Raw genomic sequence first — 19,758 nt, 5'->3', positions numbered from 1 at the left:
AAATTCTAAAGTGGTACTTAATACATTTCAGACCCTTCATTTATTTTTTCATTGTTAATGCAATCCAGTGTCCGTGCAAAATATAAAAATGGCATCTGTTATTTGTAATCCAGTTTCAAAATTACTAGAAATCAAAACGAGGCTGTAGACATGAAAAAAGTGTTGGGACAGAGGGATTAATGAATTTTACTACCGAGCAAGTTTGAGGCGGAGTTCCTATTCGTACATTCGCTTTGAGAAAACCACCGAAACACAAGTTGAATAATGACACGTCAACTGAAATTTGTTTGCCTTTTTTTTAACTATTTGCTTCATACATGCAGTCAGTCCGGTGAAAAAAGCTTCGACTAATGGTGCACAGTACTTCAATTGCCTTCTTCAGATGGAGAAATCTTCGAAAAAAGCAGTCTGCTTCTCGCCCACTAAACGGAAAATATTTGGCGAAATAATGGATGCCAAGTCGTCAGTGAAAATCAGCAAATTTACTCATTCCAGAGAAGACATCGTTCTCAATGATTCAACAAAAGTTAAGTTACTTGATTCTCAAATGGTTTCTTTTCCGCACAATTCAAATTTGGTGAAAAATGCAGTGGTCACTTTGCAGGAAATGAACACTCTTGCAAGCGGCCAACTGGTTAACACACAAGTTGAAGTTGCTAAATTTATGAAAGTAGTGACACACCAAACAAAAGGTGGCCCTATTGACAAGCAGGAATATTTAGTTCGAGATACCAATCAATGTAGAAAACTGTTCTTGTATGGCAATGATGTAAATAGTTTATCGGTTGGAAAGACATACCTTCTGAAAAACCTGCGTTTGCATGTTTTCAGAGGTAATTACTACCTAAACACTACATTAGCGGAAAAATTTCAGTTCGAAGAAAAGAGTGCATTTAAGAAGCCTTGTACAACTGCTGACAATGAGTCAACATTGACCAGTTCTACAATAATAGGGAAGATAATTGGTGTTTCCAAGGTGGTACAACTCCTTCTGTGTCCAAGTTGCAACAGGAGAACTACAGCTGCTACTGAAAAAAGTGTCCACTGTGATAAATGTAACTGCACAATTTTATCAACAGCATGTGTCTCAATGTGGTCGTTAAATTTACTCATTTCCGATGTTGAGACGAATCAATGTTTGCCACTTTTCTTTAAAAACGATCAGGTACATGAATTGAAGGAGGTGCTTGACTTAACATTAGATAGTGAAGATGATCTTGCGAAACAACTGTTCAACTGTACCACATTTGTCAATGTATCGTTCGACATCACAAATAAAATGGTGCTTAAAGTCGAGAAACATTTATTTTCAGTTGTGCCTTGCCATCCAAGATACTCTCTGTTTAATTTAAAACTCCTGACATTGTAAAGTGTTTTTTCCATAGTTTGAGTTATGTTATTGTAAGCTGTTCTCCAGCGATATCATTTTGACTGTTTTTTTGTTGTTGTTGTTGGTACTAAGCGAAACACAGCAGGTTATGAAAGTTTCCTGATACTTTCCCATAGTTTGTTATCTGAACCTTCTCTGTAAACATGTCATTTCGACGAGAACTTTTTATTTTGTACAGCAAGTTCTCAAAGTTACATTGTGTTATTTGAAATATATCAATAAAAAGTGATACTTCCATGTTTTTATTTTCTACTGTTTTTCTATAGCATTAGTTCACCATGTCTCTTGAATATACCATTATTTTTAACATATGCAAGACTGGCCGCGTAAGCTGAATGCAATATACACTTTTCGAAGTTGTTTCCTGCCGGGGTTTGTCTAGCAAACTGAACCTCCGCTACGGGATCTCTGTACAGGCCGGTTAGCGAGATTAGCCCGATTTTTTTCCCGTTAATACAACATATGTTCAGCCTAGGCAAGACTTGTTTCTGTATTTCGGTAATTTCCTTCACACAAAATGGCCTTCAAAATGTTAATCCATGTACAGGAAACACGAAAATTTCTCGGTATAAAAAAACTGCCATTCAAGACCTCTCTCATACCGTAATTATCCGAATTAGCGCCCCTACTCAAATGACCCCACCCCCCCCCCCCCCACCCCTCTACGAGCTGGAAAATTTAATGACCCCCCCCCCTAGAACCGGAAAAAGGGTGCTCAATTAGAAAACTAAGTTCTTTGGGGAAGCGCTTATTCGAAAATGACATGAAAAAAAGAATATCTTCACAATTATTCGTAGGCTTTACTCAAATACGGTAATCAGATAATTACGGTATAGAGCAAAAGGTCGTAGCGAATGGCGGAGGTTCTTTAAGGTTTACTAAACTGCCCTCTCGTTGCCAGTTTCCTGTGCGACTCCTGATCACGTAATACCATTCGCAGATAATAGTGTTACATCGGCCACGAGAAAGCAGACGGCGCGGCGATTGGCAAGTGTCCTTTGAAGAATTTTACCGTCAAGGTGTTCAGAAAATTTCGTGGCAGTTAAGTGTCAGTAGCGTATAAACACGCACCATCTGTAATATTTGCTGCATCTTGTGTTTCCGTGGCTCTACTGCGATGTTCTCACCATAACTTGCCAATACGCAACGTGCACACATCTTTGCCTGTCAACATGCCCCGCCTGAAGCTGCAATTTTACGATTTCGTAAAGCAGACAAGCAATATTTATACTTCGGTCTATTCCGCACTTTTTACGGAGTAACGAAAATAGAAAACATTGTATGTAGTAGCAGTGATTTGTTCTGTGGAGATATATGATATAGGTGAACCGTCACAAAGTTCATGGTCTAGCGTGACATTCGACATTCACACGTCTTACAGAATCTCCTCTCTCTGGTGCTTCTTAGGTTGAAAAAAACTAAGTAGAACTGGAGAGTCTCACGTCTCACGTCTATATATGGTGTACTTATTATTAAGTCATAATTTATTCGTCAATATAAAATACTTTGTGATTCCGCAAGATCCGAAAAATTTCCCCGTATTTCTGAGGCCTCTGCCACTATTACAAAACACAATGAGTACACTCAAAATTTATAATATGTCCTATAAAAAACTAAATATATATAATTCTGGAATGTTTGTGTTGAATACGTCGTCGTAGGACAGTAATCGAAGCAACTTCACAAAATTAGATAATCGTTCCAAAAGGATGGATTGCAGTTGTTTATCGAGTTGGTTACTTAAAACAAGAAAAATCAGAATAAATATGTGGGAACGGCAGTGGGGAGGGGCTACAACCTAGTCAGCTCTTTTTTTACGAAAGAGAGCCGTAAAAATGACAGTTAGGAATTATTTCATCGAAGGTAATCTCCACTGCTCCATCAGACTTTTCTCAAATAGTTATTCATTTTAGATAGCGCGAGCTAGTTTACGTATATTATACGTCTTGTTTCAGTTGATAAGCAAATTGTTTCCGTTAGATACGCGCGCACATGATAAACCGGGGGTAAAATTAAATTATTCTATCTATAACCACCAACGCGCTTTTAAAACAAAAAACCATATAAAAAACATTTAGGAATAAAATAAAAATTAGTTTTCATAAAATAAAATAAATTTTGAAAGTAATAAGAAAAGAGAATTAAATGTTTAAAAATAGCAACCCCCTGATTTGTGATTTTTTTAACTTGTTAAATTTTAGTAACGCCACGTCGTAAGAAAGTGACCCGTACTTTGCACATCGTGGACTCGCATGGTCACTCACACAAGCGTATTATTATATTCATATTATTCGGCCAGTACATGTATAATATACGTAACATATACATACAATACTACGGATTAATTTCAACTTTCCTCACTAAGCCAGGCCAAAATTAGTCTTATCATCGAGAACCTGTTACTTCTATGCAAAGCTAGTTACAAGGTGCCTGTTTGTGAGAAGGTAGCTATTTACTGTTGAACGGTACAAACAAGTTTATTAACAACAAATACATCCTAATCGATATAGCTATGTGTGAATAACAAAAGTATACTGAAATTAAAAAAATGAAAATGAAATTAAAATTAAGGAGAAGGAATTCAAATTAGAAGAAAGACGTTTCGCTTTCTAATTCAAATAAAAGTAGATTTTTCAATTTACATCGAAATATGTTGTCCAAAGTAGATACAAAAATTGACTTCTTAATTTTGTTAAAGCTATTCAAAATGTGTGGTCCGCGGTACGAAATGGAGAATTGACTGTTTTTAGTTTTCTTAAATGGTGGATAGTATTAACCTGCAGATCTTGTTGTGTATTTGTTATGAGAAATGTAAAGATGTTAGAAAATACTTCAGGTGTGTTATTATTTTTTGCTTTGTACATGAAACAAAGTGTTTGAAAGATACTTAGTTGAAATACATTCAAGGCTTTCATTGACTGAAGTAATGGTCTGGAATGAGTTAGCCTATCTTTAAAAGTGATTATTCTTACAGCATGTTTTTGATGAAGGTAAAGTGACTGTATTTTAGTTTTATTAATGCTACCCCAAACTATGTTAGCGTTATTAATATGACTGTGTATAAAAGAGTAATACAATTGTATTAGAGATTGTCTGTTTAGAAAGTTACGTGATTTATAAAGGATGCCAATAGATTTTGAAACATTTAAATTTACCATAGATATGTGTTGTTGCCACTTTAAATTTTCATCAAGTATCACATCTAAGAATTTAGTGGTTATCTCCCGTGAAATTTGATTTCCTTCTATTTCCAGTTTAGGTAGGTCAATGGGCAAGTCCTTTCTTCTTTGTGGTGTGTGGAATAACGTATACTTTGTTTTTTATATTTAGTGATAATTTATAAGCAGAGAACTAGTTCGATAATTTGTTTAACTCCGTATTTACAGTTTTAAAAAGAGCATTAATACATTTATGGGAGTAAAACAAATTGGTGTCATCTGCAAACACAATGCAAACAATTGCTTAGATCATTAACGTATATTAAAAATAAGAGTGACCCAAGAATTAAACCTTGTGGAACATCACATTTAATTGTTAGCTCATTAATTTTTTTGTCACTGCCAATATCTATGTTTTATGATCGTTCACTCAGATAACTTTTAAACCATTTTAATGTTACCCCACTTATTTCATACGCATTCAGTTTACCTAATAATATGTTTTGATCAACGGTATCAAAAGCCTTAGATAGGTCAATAAAAATACCCAAAGTAAATTTACTATATCACTAAAACATTGATGAATGTCCTCCACAAGTTGCATTATCGCATGTTCTGTGGAGTGTCTTTTTCTAAATCCAAATTGTTTCTTACAAAAGATAGAATTATCGGTGAAGAAGCGAAAAACTCTGTTGTGCATAATTTTTTCTAGAATCTTTGAGAATACGGGTAGAATGAAAATAGGCCTGTAATTTGACATCGTTTCTGAATTACCTGATTTAAATATTGGAATCACTTTTGCTTGTTTCAGTTTGTCAGAAAATATCCTTTGTGATATTGATTTTTTAAAAACATTGTGAAGCACATTTTCAATAGCTGAAAATAAATCTATGAGAACATTGCTATTAATGTCGTCATGTACAGGAGATTTGTTTCTTTTTAAGCTTTTGAACGCACATTGTAACTCTTTTGTTGACAAAATCGAGTTTCGCATTTGGAAATTACAGTTTGGTAAATAATTTTTATAATCTACTTTTGTTATAATTTTTGCTGAAAGCTGTGGGCTCATTTTCTGTCCATCTTAGAAAATTTATTGCTAAAAAATATATATATAATAAAGAGTCAAAAATTTATAGAAATGCAATCAACGCAATATACAATGCTGTATCAGCACCAGTAGCATCCACTACCAATGCTCTTACCGCTCGATTGCAGAGTGTGCGGGATATCGTTAGCGATTACGACAAAATAAAGGACGTAAAAAAAGCGACTTAATCTTTACGATGAGATCGAACAGGAAGCACAAGAAGACTATCACCATACTGAGAACCATATCGAAGACGTTCAGGACTTATATGAAGAGCCAGCTGACCTCACTCCTCGGGAGCAAAAACATGCATTGGACAAAACTTTTCGAAGTTTCCGAATACCCGGTGTTAAAAAAAAGCTGACGTTGATAGTTATATAGCACTGGTTCAGCCGCATGCGGAGCAATTGGTTATTGAACAGGTGGAAGATATGGGTTGTACCAAAGTGCAACTGTCAATGTGGGTCATGTGGGAAAAAAAGATCATGCTTGCATTTCGACCTAATGCAGAAGATTTCGATGGAGGATTTACACAATATGTATGCAGATATTGATCCCTATGCAAGGGTTGAAAAGCCTTTTAATAACAGACTCATGCAGTTGTTTCAAAGCAGTGATGTGTTTGCACAAATAAGGAACCATGTGGGAAATTCACTAGAGAGCTTGGTAAAAAATTCAACGCGCAAGATATAGGGTGCATTGCCGAAAACAATTAGAAATATATAAGTTTCAGCGACAAGGTCCCCATGCCTCTCGCTGGAATTACTAATTCTAGCGGGGAGCAGGTATTTAAAAAAATAGAGATTCGATTCATCGATAGTTTTCGATTTATGACATTAGGCCTAAATAAATTATCGGGTAATCTTATCGGAACAAACGCTAGTGGTATGAAATGTCAACATTGTGCACAAGAATGTTTAGAATTTCTGAGTATAAATGATGATTATATTGCAAGTTTTTTATGTAAAAATTGTAAATTAGAGACTCCAAAGCAATTGAGTCAGTAAAAATTAAAGTTAAACCTACCCTCAATGGCACGATTCTTCGATAAGGATGATATGTTTGGATTAATACTTCGAAAGGGGAATACCCGTATGAATACATGGATGGCTGGGAACGATTTGAAAAGTGGGAGTTACCAGCAAAGGAATCATTCTATAGTCAACTTAATATGGACTACATCTCTGACATCCACAATAAGTATGCTAAAAAAGTCTTGAATTGTATCACACCAGAGGGTGATCAAGTGATGCTCGGTGACTACCATGATATATACCTTACCACCGACGTGCTACTACTAGCTGATATTTTTGAAAATTTTCAGGGTGTGTACCTTAAAAATTATAAGTTGGATCCCGCACACTTTTACAGTGCTCCTTGACTGGCATGGAAAGTTTTATTAAAATGCACTGGAATTGAATTAGAGCTTCTAACGGATTCCGATATGCATTTAATGTTTGAAAAAAGTATTCGAGGCGGCATTGTGCAGGCTGTTCATCGTTATGCCAAGGCCAACAATAAATACATGGGCGATCAATATAATAGGGATGAAGAATCATCGCACTTGCAATACCTTGATGCCAACAATCTTCACGGATGGGCTATGCGGGAGAATCTACCAACCCACGATTTTAAATGGGTTAGTAATGTCAATATGTTTACACCAAAAAGGATTTCAAAACTAGTGAAGAAAAATAAGCACACCTACATATTGGAAGTTGATATGGATTATCCCATGGAGCTGCATAAAAAGCATAATGGGATGCAATTTTTTTCGGAGCGAGTGACGATTGCCAAGGTTGAAAAAATGGTCTAACCACGCTTTTTCAAAGTTGACAACGTTTTTACATTAACGCATGCGCCGTAAAATAAACCTATCAAAGTACAACGTATTGTCTAACATAATAAAGGAAACTATACAGAAAAGTTATTATACAGAATAGCTATTTTCTTCAATGAGAGATTCAGTGGATTCTTCCGCGGGGATTCGGCTAGTCTCTTTAATAATAGTCGTATTCCGTCTGTCTGCTCGTGCGTCAAAAGCGACTCCTGTTACGGAAACACGAAATGCGGTATATATAGGACTGGCGACTCTATGGATTATTCCACGGGTTAACGGCTAGTCTATATAATAATACGTTTGTGTGAGTGACCATGTGAGTTCACGACACGCAATGTATACTTAGTATACTTAGTGAATAAAGCGCGAATCAGGGGGTTACTATTAAAACATTTAATTCTGTTTTCATTATTTTAACAAAGAACTCTCTATTTTATTTTATTAAAACTAATTTATTTTTTTAAAGTTCTTTTTGATATTTTTTGTTTAGTTTTAAAAGCCCCACGGGATCATTATAGATAGAATAATTTAACTTTACCCCCGGTTTACTATGTGCATGCCGTATCTAACGGACACAAGTTTTTATCAACTGTAAAAAGAAATCCGAAGCAAAGAAGGCTGTCTCTTTTTCAAAGTTATCCTGAAAAATGTTATTTCAAACAATGTTTACTCATCATGAGGTTAGATTAAAGCTTATTTGTTTCTTCTATATTTTTCATTCTTTGTGTTCTGGGACGTTGCTTTCTTCTTAAAAAACTATCAAATTCGAATGATATTTTGAATCTAAAATGTAAAAAAACAAAACTGCTGTTGAAGAGCGGTGGTTTTGTTTTTGAGCGAGTATAAAAAGTTTATGCTGTTGTCAGAAATGTTTTCTTAAAAAGAAGAAAAAAACATACGATGAAAACGTATGTCAAAAAGAGAGCTGAGTGAAAATGTATCAGACAATTGTAGCCAGCTATGGATTTTCAATTTGATTTATTTTGTGATGAAGCGAAGTTTAGTATTCAAAGTAAAACACTAATTGAACTTCCATCGAGAGAACGCTAACAAGCTACCTACTGATGAGAAAGGGAAACAAAAAGCAGGTGTGTTGTTTAGCAGATAAATGAATTTGGGTGTATAACGATTATTTAGCCTTTTTTTTCAGACCTAAATTTTCCTAAAGTTTATTGTTGTGTCTACAGCCAGAAAAAATATATTTTTAAGCACATATTTGGCAAGAATATACTCTGAAAAAATGGGTCAGAAGTTTAGAATATCTTAAGAATATGTCTAATGCTTGATAGTTTGTTTGAAATGAATGGCGCACAAAATTGATTAGAAGTTTAGTTTTTTTAACGAACTGAACTTTTCGAACCAATGGGCCGTTACATGTAGTAGAAATTGCCATTATCTAGATATAGTAACTTATAGCAAGCCTTATTTTATTAAGGCATTATATATTTTCAGGCCATAGTCATGCTAAGAATATATCAAGAAAAATGAGGATAGCATTTGTCAAAATAATTCAGAACATCGGGGATGAAACTAAAACACAATATTCTTATGAAAGCTATTCTTATAATTTACATAAACCGTAAAAAACAATTTTTCCGTTGTTACTGTTTTTAATACTACAGACTGTAAAATTCAATGTTGATGTCGTTATCAAAAACCTTAAACCTAAACTCAAATCAATGTTTACATCTGTTACGACGTTACGATTGTTTGAGATATATTCGATTCTTAAATTCGAAAACGCTGCATTGTTATCTTCTTTGATGTTATGCGTGATTCTCTTGATTATAAGTTTGGGTCTGTTCTGTTAATATTTTGGATTGAAATATGTTTGTAGATATACTATATACCAAATGATTCAAGTTTTTATATTCTCTTTTATGTGCTTCAACTACTAATTATAATGATTATAATTTGAGTATAAATTTGGAAGGGCAGCCGTATGCAATAGATTGAATAGCTGATTTTGTATGAATTAACGAAAAATGTTGGATATTTTTAACGTTTGGTTCACCTTTTTCCCTGGCGTACTTCTGGAATAATAAACCAAGTGTATAGTTTTAGTACATTTAGCTTTTTACGTAACGGTTGTTAGACGCCTTTAATTTTGATGGACAGTTTTATTTTACTTTTTTTTGTTTTTGCACCTATTTTAAACGTTTTGTTTCACCGGGTAAAAATATAAAGTAATGCAGACTGTGAGCAAGGTTGTCTCTTTCTCAAAGTAATCCTGCAAAAAGTTGTTTCAAACAATGTTTACTTATCATGAGGTTAGATTAAAGCTTACTTGTTTCTCCTATCATTTTTGTGTTCTGGGACCGAGGTTGCTTTCTTTTTTAACAAAACTATCGAATTCGAATGATAATTCGAATCTAAAATGTAAAAAAAAAAACTTGTTGTACAACGACTGTTGTTGTCGAGCGAGAATGAAAAAAGGTTTATGTTGTTGTCAGAAATATTTGTTATAAAGAAGAAAATTGTACGATAATATAAAGTCAAAAACAGAACTGACTGGAAATTGATCAGACAATTGTAGCTAGTTATACATTATCAATTTGTTTTCTTTGAGATGAAGCGAAATTTAGTAATCGAAGTAAAAAACTGATTGGACTTTTATCCAGAGAACGCTAGCTAACAGCCTACTGAGAAAGCGGAAAGAAAAGCAGGTGTGTTGTTTAGATTATCTGGTAGAGATATAAATTTAGGTGAATAACGATTTTTAAGCCCGTTACACGCTTCCAGCTAAACTTTCCCTTAAAAATGAAGTTAAATATGTTTTGTGTTCAACCTCAACATATTTTTTTGTAAGAATATACTCAGCGTCAGTTAAGAATATTTTAAGAATATGTCCAACCCCGATTTGCCAATATTAGAAACAATAAGAATAGTATTTGTCAAGAAAGTTAAGAACATTAAGGCTAAAACGGAATAATTCTTAAAAATAAAACGGTGTACATCCTAGATAAGAATTTTATAAACTATAAAAAGTAATTTTTCCGCTGTTACTGGTTTTTTGATCAATGTTTTCATCTGTTACGTTAGCGTTTGAAATATTATTCGATTCTTAAATTCGAAAACACTGAAACCACCGCTTTTCAACAGCAGTTTTGTTTTTTTACATTTTAGATTCGAAATATCATTTGAATTCGATAGTTTTTTAAGAAGAAAGCAACTTCCCAGAACACAAAAATGGAAAATATAGAAGAAACAAATAAGCTTTAATCTAACCTCATGATGAGTAAACATTGTTTGAAATAACATTTTTCAGGATTACTTTGAAAAAGAGACAGCCTTCTTTGCTTCGGTTTTCTTTTTACAATTGATAGAAACTTGTGTCCGTTAGATACGGCAGGCACATAGTAAACCGGGGGTAAAGTTAAATTATTCAATCTATAATGATCCCGTGGGGCTTTTAAAACTAAACAAAAAATATCAAAAAGAACTTTAAAAAAATAAATTAGTTTTAATAAAATAAAATAGAGAGTTCTTTGTTAAAATAATGAAAAACAGAACTAAATATATAAATAGTAACCCCCTGATTCGCGTTTTTTTAACTAATTAATTTTTAGTGTAACGCTATGTCGTGAGAAAATGACCCATACTTTGCGTGTCGTGAACTCACATGGTTACTCACACAAACGTATTATTATGTAGACTACCCGTTAACCCGTGGAATAATTCACAGAGTGGCCAGTCCTTTATATACCTCATTTCGTGTTTCCGTAACAGGAGTCGCTATTGACCCACGAGCAGATGAAATACGGCTATTATTAAAGAGACTAGCCAATTCCCCGCGGAAGAATCCACTGAATCTCTCATTGAAGAAAATAGCTATTCTGTATAATAGCTTTTCCGTATAGTTTCCTTTATTATGTCAGACAATACGTATTGTGATTGGTTTATTTTACGGCGCATGCATTAATGTAAAAACGTTGTAAACTTTGAAACAGCGTGGTTAGACCCGCGAAGAATTTAATAAAAATAGACGGAGTTATTTCTCTTTTTTCTGGTTTTTAAATGGCGCCCGATGAGGGACACAAAGATTTATTTATATAATTAAAGAAAATTGGATGCTATTGCTGTTGAGCAAAGACATTTATCAAGGTTGGTTCAACGAAATTTGGAAGAAAGACACGTATCAGTAAGCTCATTCGCTACTTGACTTGACTGACCCTTTTTTGAACTGCTTAAAGATAATTAATTCTGATATATATCACAACCAAATCTCGGTAGAGATTAGGGGAAATAGCAGAGCACAGTTTTTTTTTTATGTGGTGTCATTTGTAAAGAGTGAGCCAATGACATAAATTTTTAGGATTTACGCACAGGGCACTTTCGTTACACTCATAAGCGCAAGAAATTTACACATAAAATTTGGTACTTATTACAAAAATACCACTGGCTTTGTAACAAAAAATAATATATAGAAAAAATGGCATGTAAAGAAACCCGCGTTAGAAACTAAAATAAAACAACCTTTAAAATAAATAAATCTAAACAACAACTGCACGTATCAGAACAAACCAAGAAAAACATGAATTCGTACTCTTCTATAGCCCCAAACCAAAAACTATACTTATGTCTAAATCACGTGCTGGCACACAAGAAACAAAAAAAAAGGAAAAAAGAAATTTCAGTTAAATCCGTAAATATCTTTGCAATCAAGCAAAAATATCGAGTTCGTAACGTCAAAGATGGCTGTCTAAGAACGTTTTTAAATGTCATTTAAATTATTAAAGAGTAGTCGATTAGGCCCGTGGAAAAATCCACTAAGGCACAGAAGGACAATGGAAAAAGAGGTTGCTTTAGATTCTTTCCTGACGTCAGCAGTGCATATACAAATGAAAATTGGTGAAGTATAGTCATTTGTTGCCTGTAATGTGCAGAAGTTGAAACGCTGATCAAAATAATGTATAGTATCGTATGTTTTTGAAAAACGTCTAAGGAGGTATAGGGGTATAAAAATTTTGCTCACGTCAGCAAAGTCCTTACCAAAAGTTCCAAATAAAATTTCTTCACAAATTTGTACACCCGTTGCCTTCATCGCATAGGTCTTGAAACTCTGATCAAGAAAATGTATAGGATCATGTACTTTTGATAAACGGTTGCAGAGATATTAATTTCAAGGTTTTTTGATGACGTCATCAACCAGTCCATTCTGCCACGGATGTGGGGACCTAGGATTAGGAAACTTACCCAAATAGGTCCCAGGTGGTCCCTAGTTACCCGCGCGGTAAAAAATAATTGACGTCACCACCTCGTTTCCTAGTTATTTGGCCTCAAAGTTTTAAGTGCACTGTAATGGCTTCACTAATCTTAATTAACTTTCCTTTGACGTCAATACTATTTAAACGTTAAAGTTTGGTAAATTACAAAACAATTTTATAGGCGATGTTTTACAAAATTTGTTAAAGAAAATTGTGAAGAATATAATCCACTTTGCAAAAGTCTCAGACAGACAGATAGACAGACAGACAGACAGACAGACAGACAGACAGACAGACAGACAGACAGACAGACAGACAGACAGACAGACAGACAGACAGACAGACAGACAGACAGACAGACAGACAGACAGACAGACAGACAGACAGACAGACAGACAGACAGACAGACAGACAGACAGACAGACAGACAGACAGACAGACAGACAGACAGACAGACAGACAGACAGACAGACAGACAGACAGACAGACAGACAGACAGACAGACAGACAGACAGACAGACAGACAGACAGACAGACAGACAGACAGACAGACAGACAGACAGACAGACAGACAGACAGACAGACAGACAGACAGACAGACAGACAGACAGACAGACAGACAGACAGACAGACAGACAGACAGACAGACAGACAGACAGACAGACAGACAGACAGACAGACAGACAGACAGACAGACAGACAGACAGACAGACAGACAGACAGACAGACAGACAGACAGACAGACAGACAGACAGACAGACAGACAGACAGACAGACAGACAGACAGACAGACAGACAGACAGACAGACAGACAGACAGACAGACAGACAGACAGACAGACAGACAGACAGACAGACAGACAGACAGACAGACAGACAGACAGACAGACAGACAGACAGACAGACAGACAGACAGACAGACAGACAGACAGACAGACAGACAGACAGACAGACAGACAGACAGACAGACAGACAGACAGACAGACAGACAGACAGACAGACAGACAGACAGACAGACAGACAGACAGACAGACAGACAGACAGACAGACAGACAGACAGACAGACAGACAGACAGACAGACAGACAGACAGACAGACAGACAGACAGACAGACAGACAGACAGACAGACAGACAGACAGACAGACAGACAGACAGACAGACAGACAGACAGACAGACAGACAGACAGACAGACAGACAGACAGACAGACAGACAGACAGACAGACAGACAGACAGACAGACAGACAGACAGACAGACAGACAGACAGACAGACAGAACTGGCGTATTATTATATAGACTAGTCGATAAGCCCCGTGGAAAAATCCACTTAGGCAGAAGAACAGTGGAAAAATAGGTTGTTTTAGATTTTTTGCTGACGTCAGTAGTGCAATTACAAAAATGTTTGGCGAAATTTAATTTATTCGTTGCCTGTACTGTGCAGAGGTTTAAACGCTGACAAGAAAATGTATATGATCATGTCTTTTTGATAAGCGGTTAATGAGATATAAGGGTTTTAAAATTTTGCTGACTTCAGCAATGGCCAGTCAAACCCCCCAAAATTTTTTTTTGGAAATTTGTATACCTGCTGCCTTCACTGTATAGGTCTTGAAACGCTGATCAAGAAAATGTATAGGATCGCGTATTTTTGACAAACGGTTGCAGAGATATTAGGGTTTGAAGGTTTCTTGGTGACGTCATCAACCCGTCCATTCCGAAACGGATTCGGGACCCAGGTTTAGGAAACTTACCCAAATTGGTCCCAGGTGGTCCCTAGTTACCTACGCAGGAGATGACGTTAGTTATTTCCGAGTTATTTAGCCTTAAATTTAAAAGTGCAATGCAATGGCTTCACTAATCTTAATATACTTTCCTTTGACGTCAATATTGCTTTAAAGCCAAAGTTTGGTAACATACAGAACAAATTTATAGACGATGTTTTATAGACATTATCAAAGAAATTTTATCCACTTGGCAAAAGTCACAGACAGACAGGCACAACTGGCGTATTATTATATAGATAATTAACTCTTATATATACGGAGGTGTGGCACTCAAGGGCTAGAATATGCTGATATCAGCAGCAAAAATCTGAAAATCATAAGGCAGAACCACATTTTTGTAAAATCACCCAGGGTTCCTCAACGTTATCCATCATATTGGCTAGCGCTGAAACTTGTGAACGAGCTAAGGAATCGTGGCTTCGAACTGAAGACATGCTAAGAAATGCCAAGAGTGGTGAAAGGGAAAGAAGAGGAAGTCTTAAGTAATTTTTTTTTCATTGGATTTACAAGAATTTGAGGTACCCCACAATGAGAAGTAAAGAACAGAAACGCCTTTCTGATGTCTGATGATGAGGGATGGTCACATCTGGATAATATTTATTTTGTGATTATAAGCTACCTAGCTAGTACGATGCCAGCTCCCCCGGAGTACATTTGTTATTAAATAATTAAGTGATAAAGTATAAGAGCTAAATATATTTTTCAAGGCATTCTGTCATTTTAAATAAATTTCTGCAAATGTTCAGGTTTCTTTTATCAACCAGAAACCTATTTTTCATAAATAAATTTTTGTGGATTTTCAGGTTTCTTTTATGAAATAACAAAATTTTGGAAGGTATAGCCAGACGTAATATTCGCTTGGAGACGGAAGACCTAAAGTCTCTGTCCAGGTTAAGATTTGTAAAGGGTAAACTGCGTCACACGGAGGACACTTAGTGTAATGTGTTACAAATCCAGTGGAGCGCTTATAGCATTAAAGGTATAAAACATTTTTCATAAACCATCATTCACAGGACTTATGATAAAGCCTGTTGTCACTTCTGCAAAGCAAATACAGTTGTTTAGCAATTTTCATTTTGCATAATATGTTCCTGTAAAAATTCAAGAATTAATTGTGAGTGGCACCAGGCTGAGCGATTAGTGCAAGTAAACGTGTTGCAGATCCAGGTGGACAAAATGATAACTTCTAACCACTCTGCATTTATACGGCATAAAATTTAGATTATGTATTTGGCACTGTGCCTTAGAAGCTCATTCCCACTTTCTCTGAGCTGGATAAGGTATATAGTCCTAAACCTGGGACACATTATATCTGTTTGAATTATTTTAAATCCTGAGAATCACTTTGAATGGTTTCTGTACACATAGCTTGTCAAAATGATATGCTGTCAAAAACAGTTTATCGGCGTCTTAAAAAATGGCTTAATTCAGGAACTCAAAAACTATGATAGTAGCAAAAACAATTTTTGGGTTCATTTCATTCAATTTTTACTGAAGTAATAGGAGTTTTACTTATTATAGGTTTAGCATAGTTTTTCATACCGCTGACACCAAAATGGCTGCAGGGACTAATCGGTTTGAAATCAATTTATAATATTTTTCTCTTTATGTGTTTTCATTACTATCCATCTCAGGACTTTTGTAAGACTTTAAAATTAAAACCGTTATGAAAGGAAAAGGTTATTGTTAAGACTTTCGGAAGTGACGATTCCAGGGTTCAGGATCTCCAAGTTTACCAGGTTAAGATTAAACATAAGAACTGTCATGGATTTTGTTTTATTGAAACATACTGTGTTCCAAATGTTTGTAGTCAGTTGACCCACCAATACCTTGAGTTTGTAAAAGTAAGTTACCATCATGTTGAAGGTTTAGAGTTGGCTGATAGAAACATTGAATTGTCAGGACTTGAATGTAAACTTATTGATTGGGCTGGATTTCTATTATAGTTTTTTTACTGGGAAAATGAAAAAGGGTTCGGGGGGACCTGTAGCATTGGAAACTACTTTGGGTTGGGTCTTAAGTGGAAAATGCGAGTCCTGCGAGGAGCAGAAACAGGACTGTTTGCAAACACAGCATGTTATGAAAGTGGAAGTTGAGAAGAAAAATGAGTTACTAAGAAATGAGTTAAAGAAATTTTGGCAGGTTGAATCTGTAGGGGGTCAAGAAATTTCTGTAATTAATGACTTTGAAAATCATGTTTATCATGATGGATCACGTTATGTGACAAGGTTACCTTTCAAGCCTGATCATGATCCATTACCTGATAATTATTTTGTAAGCGAACAAAGACTTAGATCCACGGCCAAGAAACTGCATGCTCTAGGAATTTATGATGACTATGATAACATTTTTAAGCAATACGTCCAGGAAGATATAATAGAAAAAGTAGGTCGCGATGAAGTCATCAGAGAAAGTGGTAATGTCCATTATCTCCCACACAGGGCAGTTGTGAGGTAAGATAAGCAAAGCACTAAGATTAGGGTTATATTTGACGCCTCCAGTAAGGCAAACGCTCCTTCTCTTAATGATTGTTTATACGCAGGTCCAAACTTATTATGCAAGATTTTTGATGTACTTTTTAGGTTTCGGTTGAACAAGATTGCAATTATTGCCGATATCAGGCAAGCCTTTTTAAATAATAGTATTGATCAACCTCACCGTGATTTGATCAACCTCACCGTGATTTTTTGCAATTCTTATGGTTTGAGGAGAACAAAGTGGTAATTTATCGTTTCCTCAGAGTTGCTTTTGGTTTAACAAGCAGCCCTTTTCTTCTAAATGGAACAATTCGTCAGCATTTAAATAAATTCTTAGATATGTATTCCGAGATTGTGAAAAAATTGGGTAGATGACACGACAACTGGTTGTAATTCTGTTAAAGAAGGAAAAAAATTTCAAGAAGTTGCCATGGATGTGATGAGTAAGGCTGGATTTGAATTAAGGAAATTGTTTACTAATAATAATGAACTACAAGTTTTTTTGATAGGCGGAAGGGGTGTGATAAGACTATTGGAGATGACATGACTTTTGTTAAAAGCCAAGGTAATGGAATAATTAAAGACTGTAGTCATAACGTTTTAGGATTACCATGGGATAAACACACTGATTGTTTTCTGTTTGATTTTAACGTATTTATCAGAAAATCTAAGGCATGTTCTTTCACAAAGAGTAATGTTTTAAATTTATCTGCTTCTATGTACGATCCACTTGGAATTATTTCTCCTATTACAGCTGAAAGTTTTTTCAATCCTTGTGCGTGGATAAATCGGATTTGGATGAAGTTATTTCAGGTGGTATTAAGGCTAGATGGATCGATCTGTTAGAAAAAATTGAGTTTTTAAACGTAGACAGCGTACCAAGGTTTTCCTTCGTTGATTGGACCGAAGCCGTATCTGCAGAGTTGCATGGGTTTTGTGATAGTTCTCTTAGTTTATACTGTGCTCTTGTCTATGTGAAGATTGTTACCAAGGTTGGGATCAAAGTATTTTTTGGACGTCGAAGACCAGGGTATCACCACTGAAAACTCTTTCTATCCCTAGGCTTGAACAATTAGGATGTTTATTGCTTTCCACCTTGATTGAGGATGTCACGAGGGCTATTGCTGGAAGGATAAATATAGATCGCATTGTTGGCTGGACAGACTCGCAAGTAGCTCTTTGTTGGATCAGGGAAAAAGAGAGAACTTGGAAGCCTTGGATTGAAAATAGGGTGGTGAAAATAAGGAAAATTGTTCCACCTGACAAGTGGTTTCACGTAGCTGGCGTAGAGAATCCTACTGATCCGCCAACAAGATCTATTGATGATTTTGTGAGTATTTTTAATGGTATTTGGTTTAACGGTCATTCTTTTCTTTTAAACGACAACATTCATTATGATGTACCAACTGACTTTTCAAAAACTGAAGTGGAAAAGGAGCTAAAAGCTTCGACTGACATACAAAACGTACTGACTGTTACTGAACAGAATGCACTTGACTTGAACGAAATCGTTGATTTCTTTCGATATGGATCATTAAACAAATTAATTCACGTCGTAGCCTACGTCATTCGTTTTAAGAACAATTTGATAGCAAAGATACGTAAAAATGAAGAGTCAAACAACAATGAAAACCTGAATGTCGATGAAGTAACCAAATCTTTGGACCATATTGTACGTGCCGAACAGCAAGCTATGACCAAAAATCCGAATTTAATAAAACAAAGTCGAATTTGACAGAGTTTTTTCTCTTTTTCTGGTTTTTAAAGAGTCCTTTTGAGGGGTGCCAAATAAAAACATAGAACATAGGAATTTAAATTTTTAAAAGTCACAATTTGCATTATTCTATGTTTATAACCGCTGAAACAAAACGTCCAAAAAAATAAGCATGTGGAGTAATTAAAAAAAAAAGAGAAAAAAAGCCCTGGGATTGAGGTTGCTCACAATCTGCGTTATATTTATACCCGCTGAAGCAGCTTAAAAATATAGGCAGGTGCAACAACAAATAAAAATGCAAAAGGTCTAACAAAATCGGAGGTGGCTAACAACGGTTATGTAAAAATGTAAATCTGCTAAAACTATATACTTGCTTTGCCATGCCAGAAGTACACCAGGGAAAGTGGTATACCAGACATTAGAAAAATCGTTAAGTCAGACAAAAAACGTTATTGCAAAATTTCCACAAGATACAGTTTCTAATGCATCATACGATCATACCAAATTAGCTATTTAGTCTATTGCATACAGCAACCCTCCCAATGCTCAAATGTGCCGTGCATGATAACAATGCAGTGTTTTCGAATTTAAGAATCGAATAATATTTTAAACGGTAGAGTAACAGATGTAAACATTGATTTAACTTTGTTTACATTAAGGTTTATTATAACGACATAGCCCACGTCTTAGCGTTAAAAGCAGTAACAACGGAAAAATTATTTTTATAGTTTACAAAATTCTTATCTGGATATACACCTTGTATTTTATAAGAATTGTGTTATTCCGTTTCAGCCTTAATAATCTTAACTTTCTTGACAAATACTATTCTTATTGTTCCTAATATAATTTTAGCAGGGCTATATTAATAAAATAAAGCTTGCTATAAGTTGTTATAACTAATGGCAAATTCTGCTTCAAGTAACGGCCCATTGCTTTGGACAGAAAAAGGTTTAGTTTGTGAGATATATACGCAATAAAAAAGTAAATTTCTAATTAAATTTGTGCATCATACACATTTTTATATTAAAACAAACAATCAAGCTTAGACATATTCTTAGGATATTCTGACACATTGTTTAGAGGATATTCTTACAAAAAAAATTC

At 35.2% G+C, this 19,758-nt stretch overlaps 1 protein-coding gene across 1 annotated transcript; it reads left to right on the top strand.

Annotated features, from left to right (window-relative positions):
* The first annotated feature begins 16,425 nt into the window (after positions 1 to 16,425).
* LOC130628670 (uncharacterized) lies at positions 16,426 to 19,554 on the top strand. Its single transcript, XM_057441654.1, has 7 exons — positions 16,426 to 16,916; positions 17,204 to 17,307; positions 17,545 to 17,700; positions 17,754 to 17,932; positions 18,046 to 18,612; positions 19,314 to 19,355; positions 19,507 to 19,554. The coding sequence occupies exons 1-7, from the start codon at positions 16,426 to 16,428 to the stop codon at positions 19,552 to 19,554; spliced, it is 1,587 nt and encodes a 528-aa protein (XP_057297637.1).
* The last annotated feature ends 204 nt before the right edge of the window (positions 19,555 to 19,758 follow it).

Source organism: Hydractinia symbiolongicarpus, chromosome 15, assembly GCF_029227915.1.
Source record: "Hydractinia symbiolongicarpus strain clone_291-10 chromosome 15, HSymV2.1, whole genome shotgun sequence".
NCBI classification, from domain to species: Eukaryota; Metazoa; Cnidaria; class Hydrozoa; order Anthoathecata; family Hydractiniidae; genus Hydractinia; species Hydractinia symbiolongicarpus.
The sequence above is the reverse complement of the archived record's forward strand: the minus strand, read 5'-3'. Positions and strand labels throughout refer to the sequence as shown.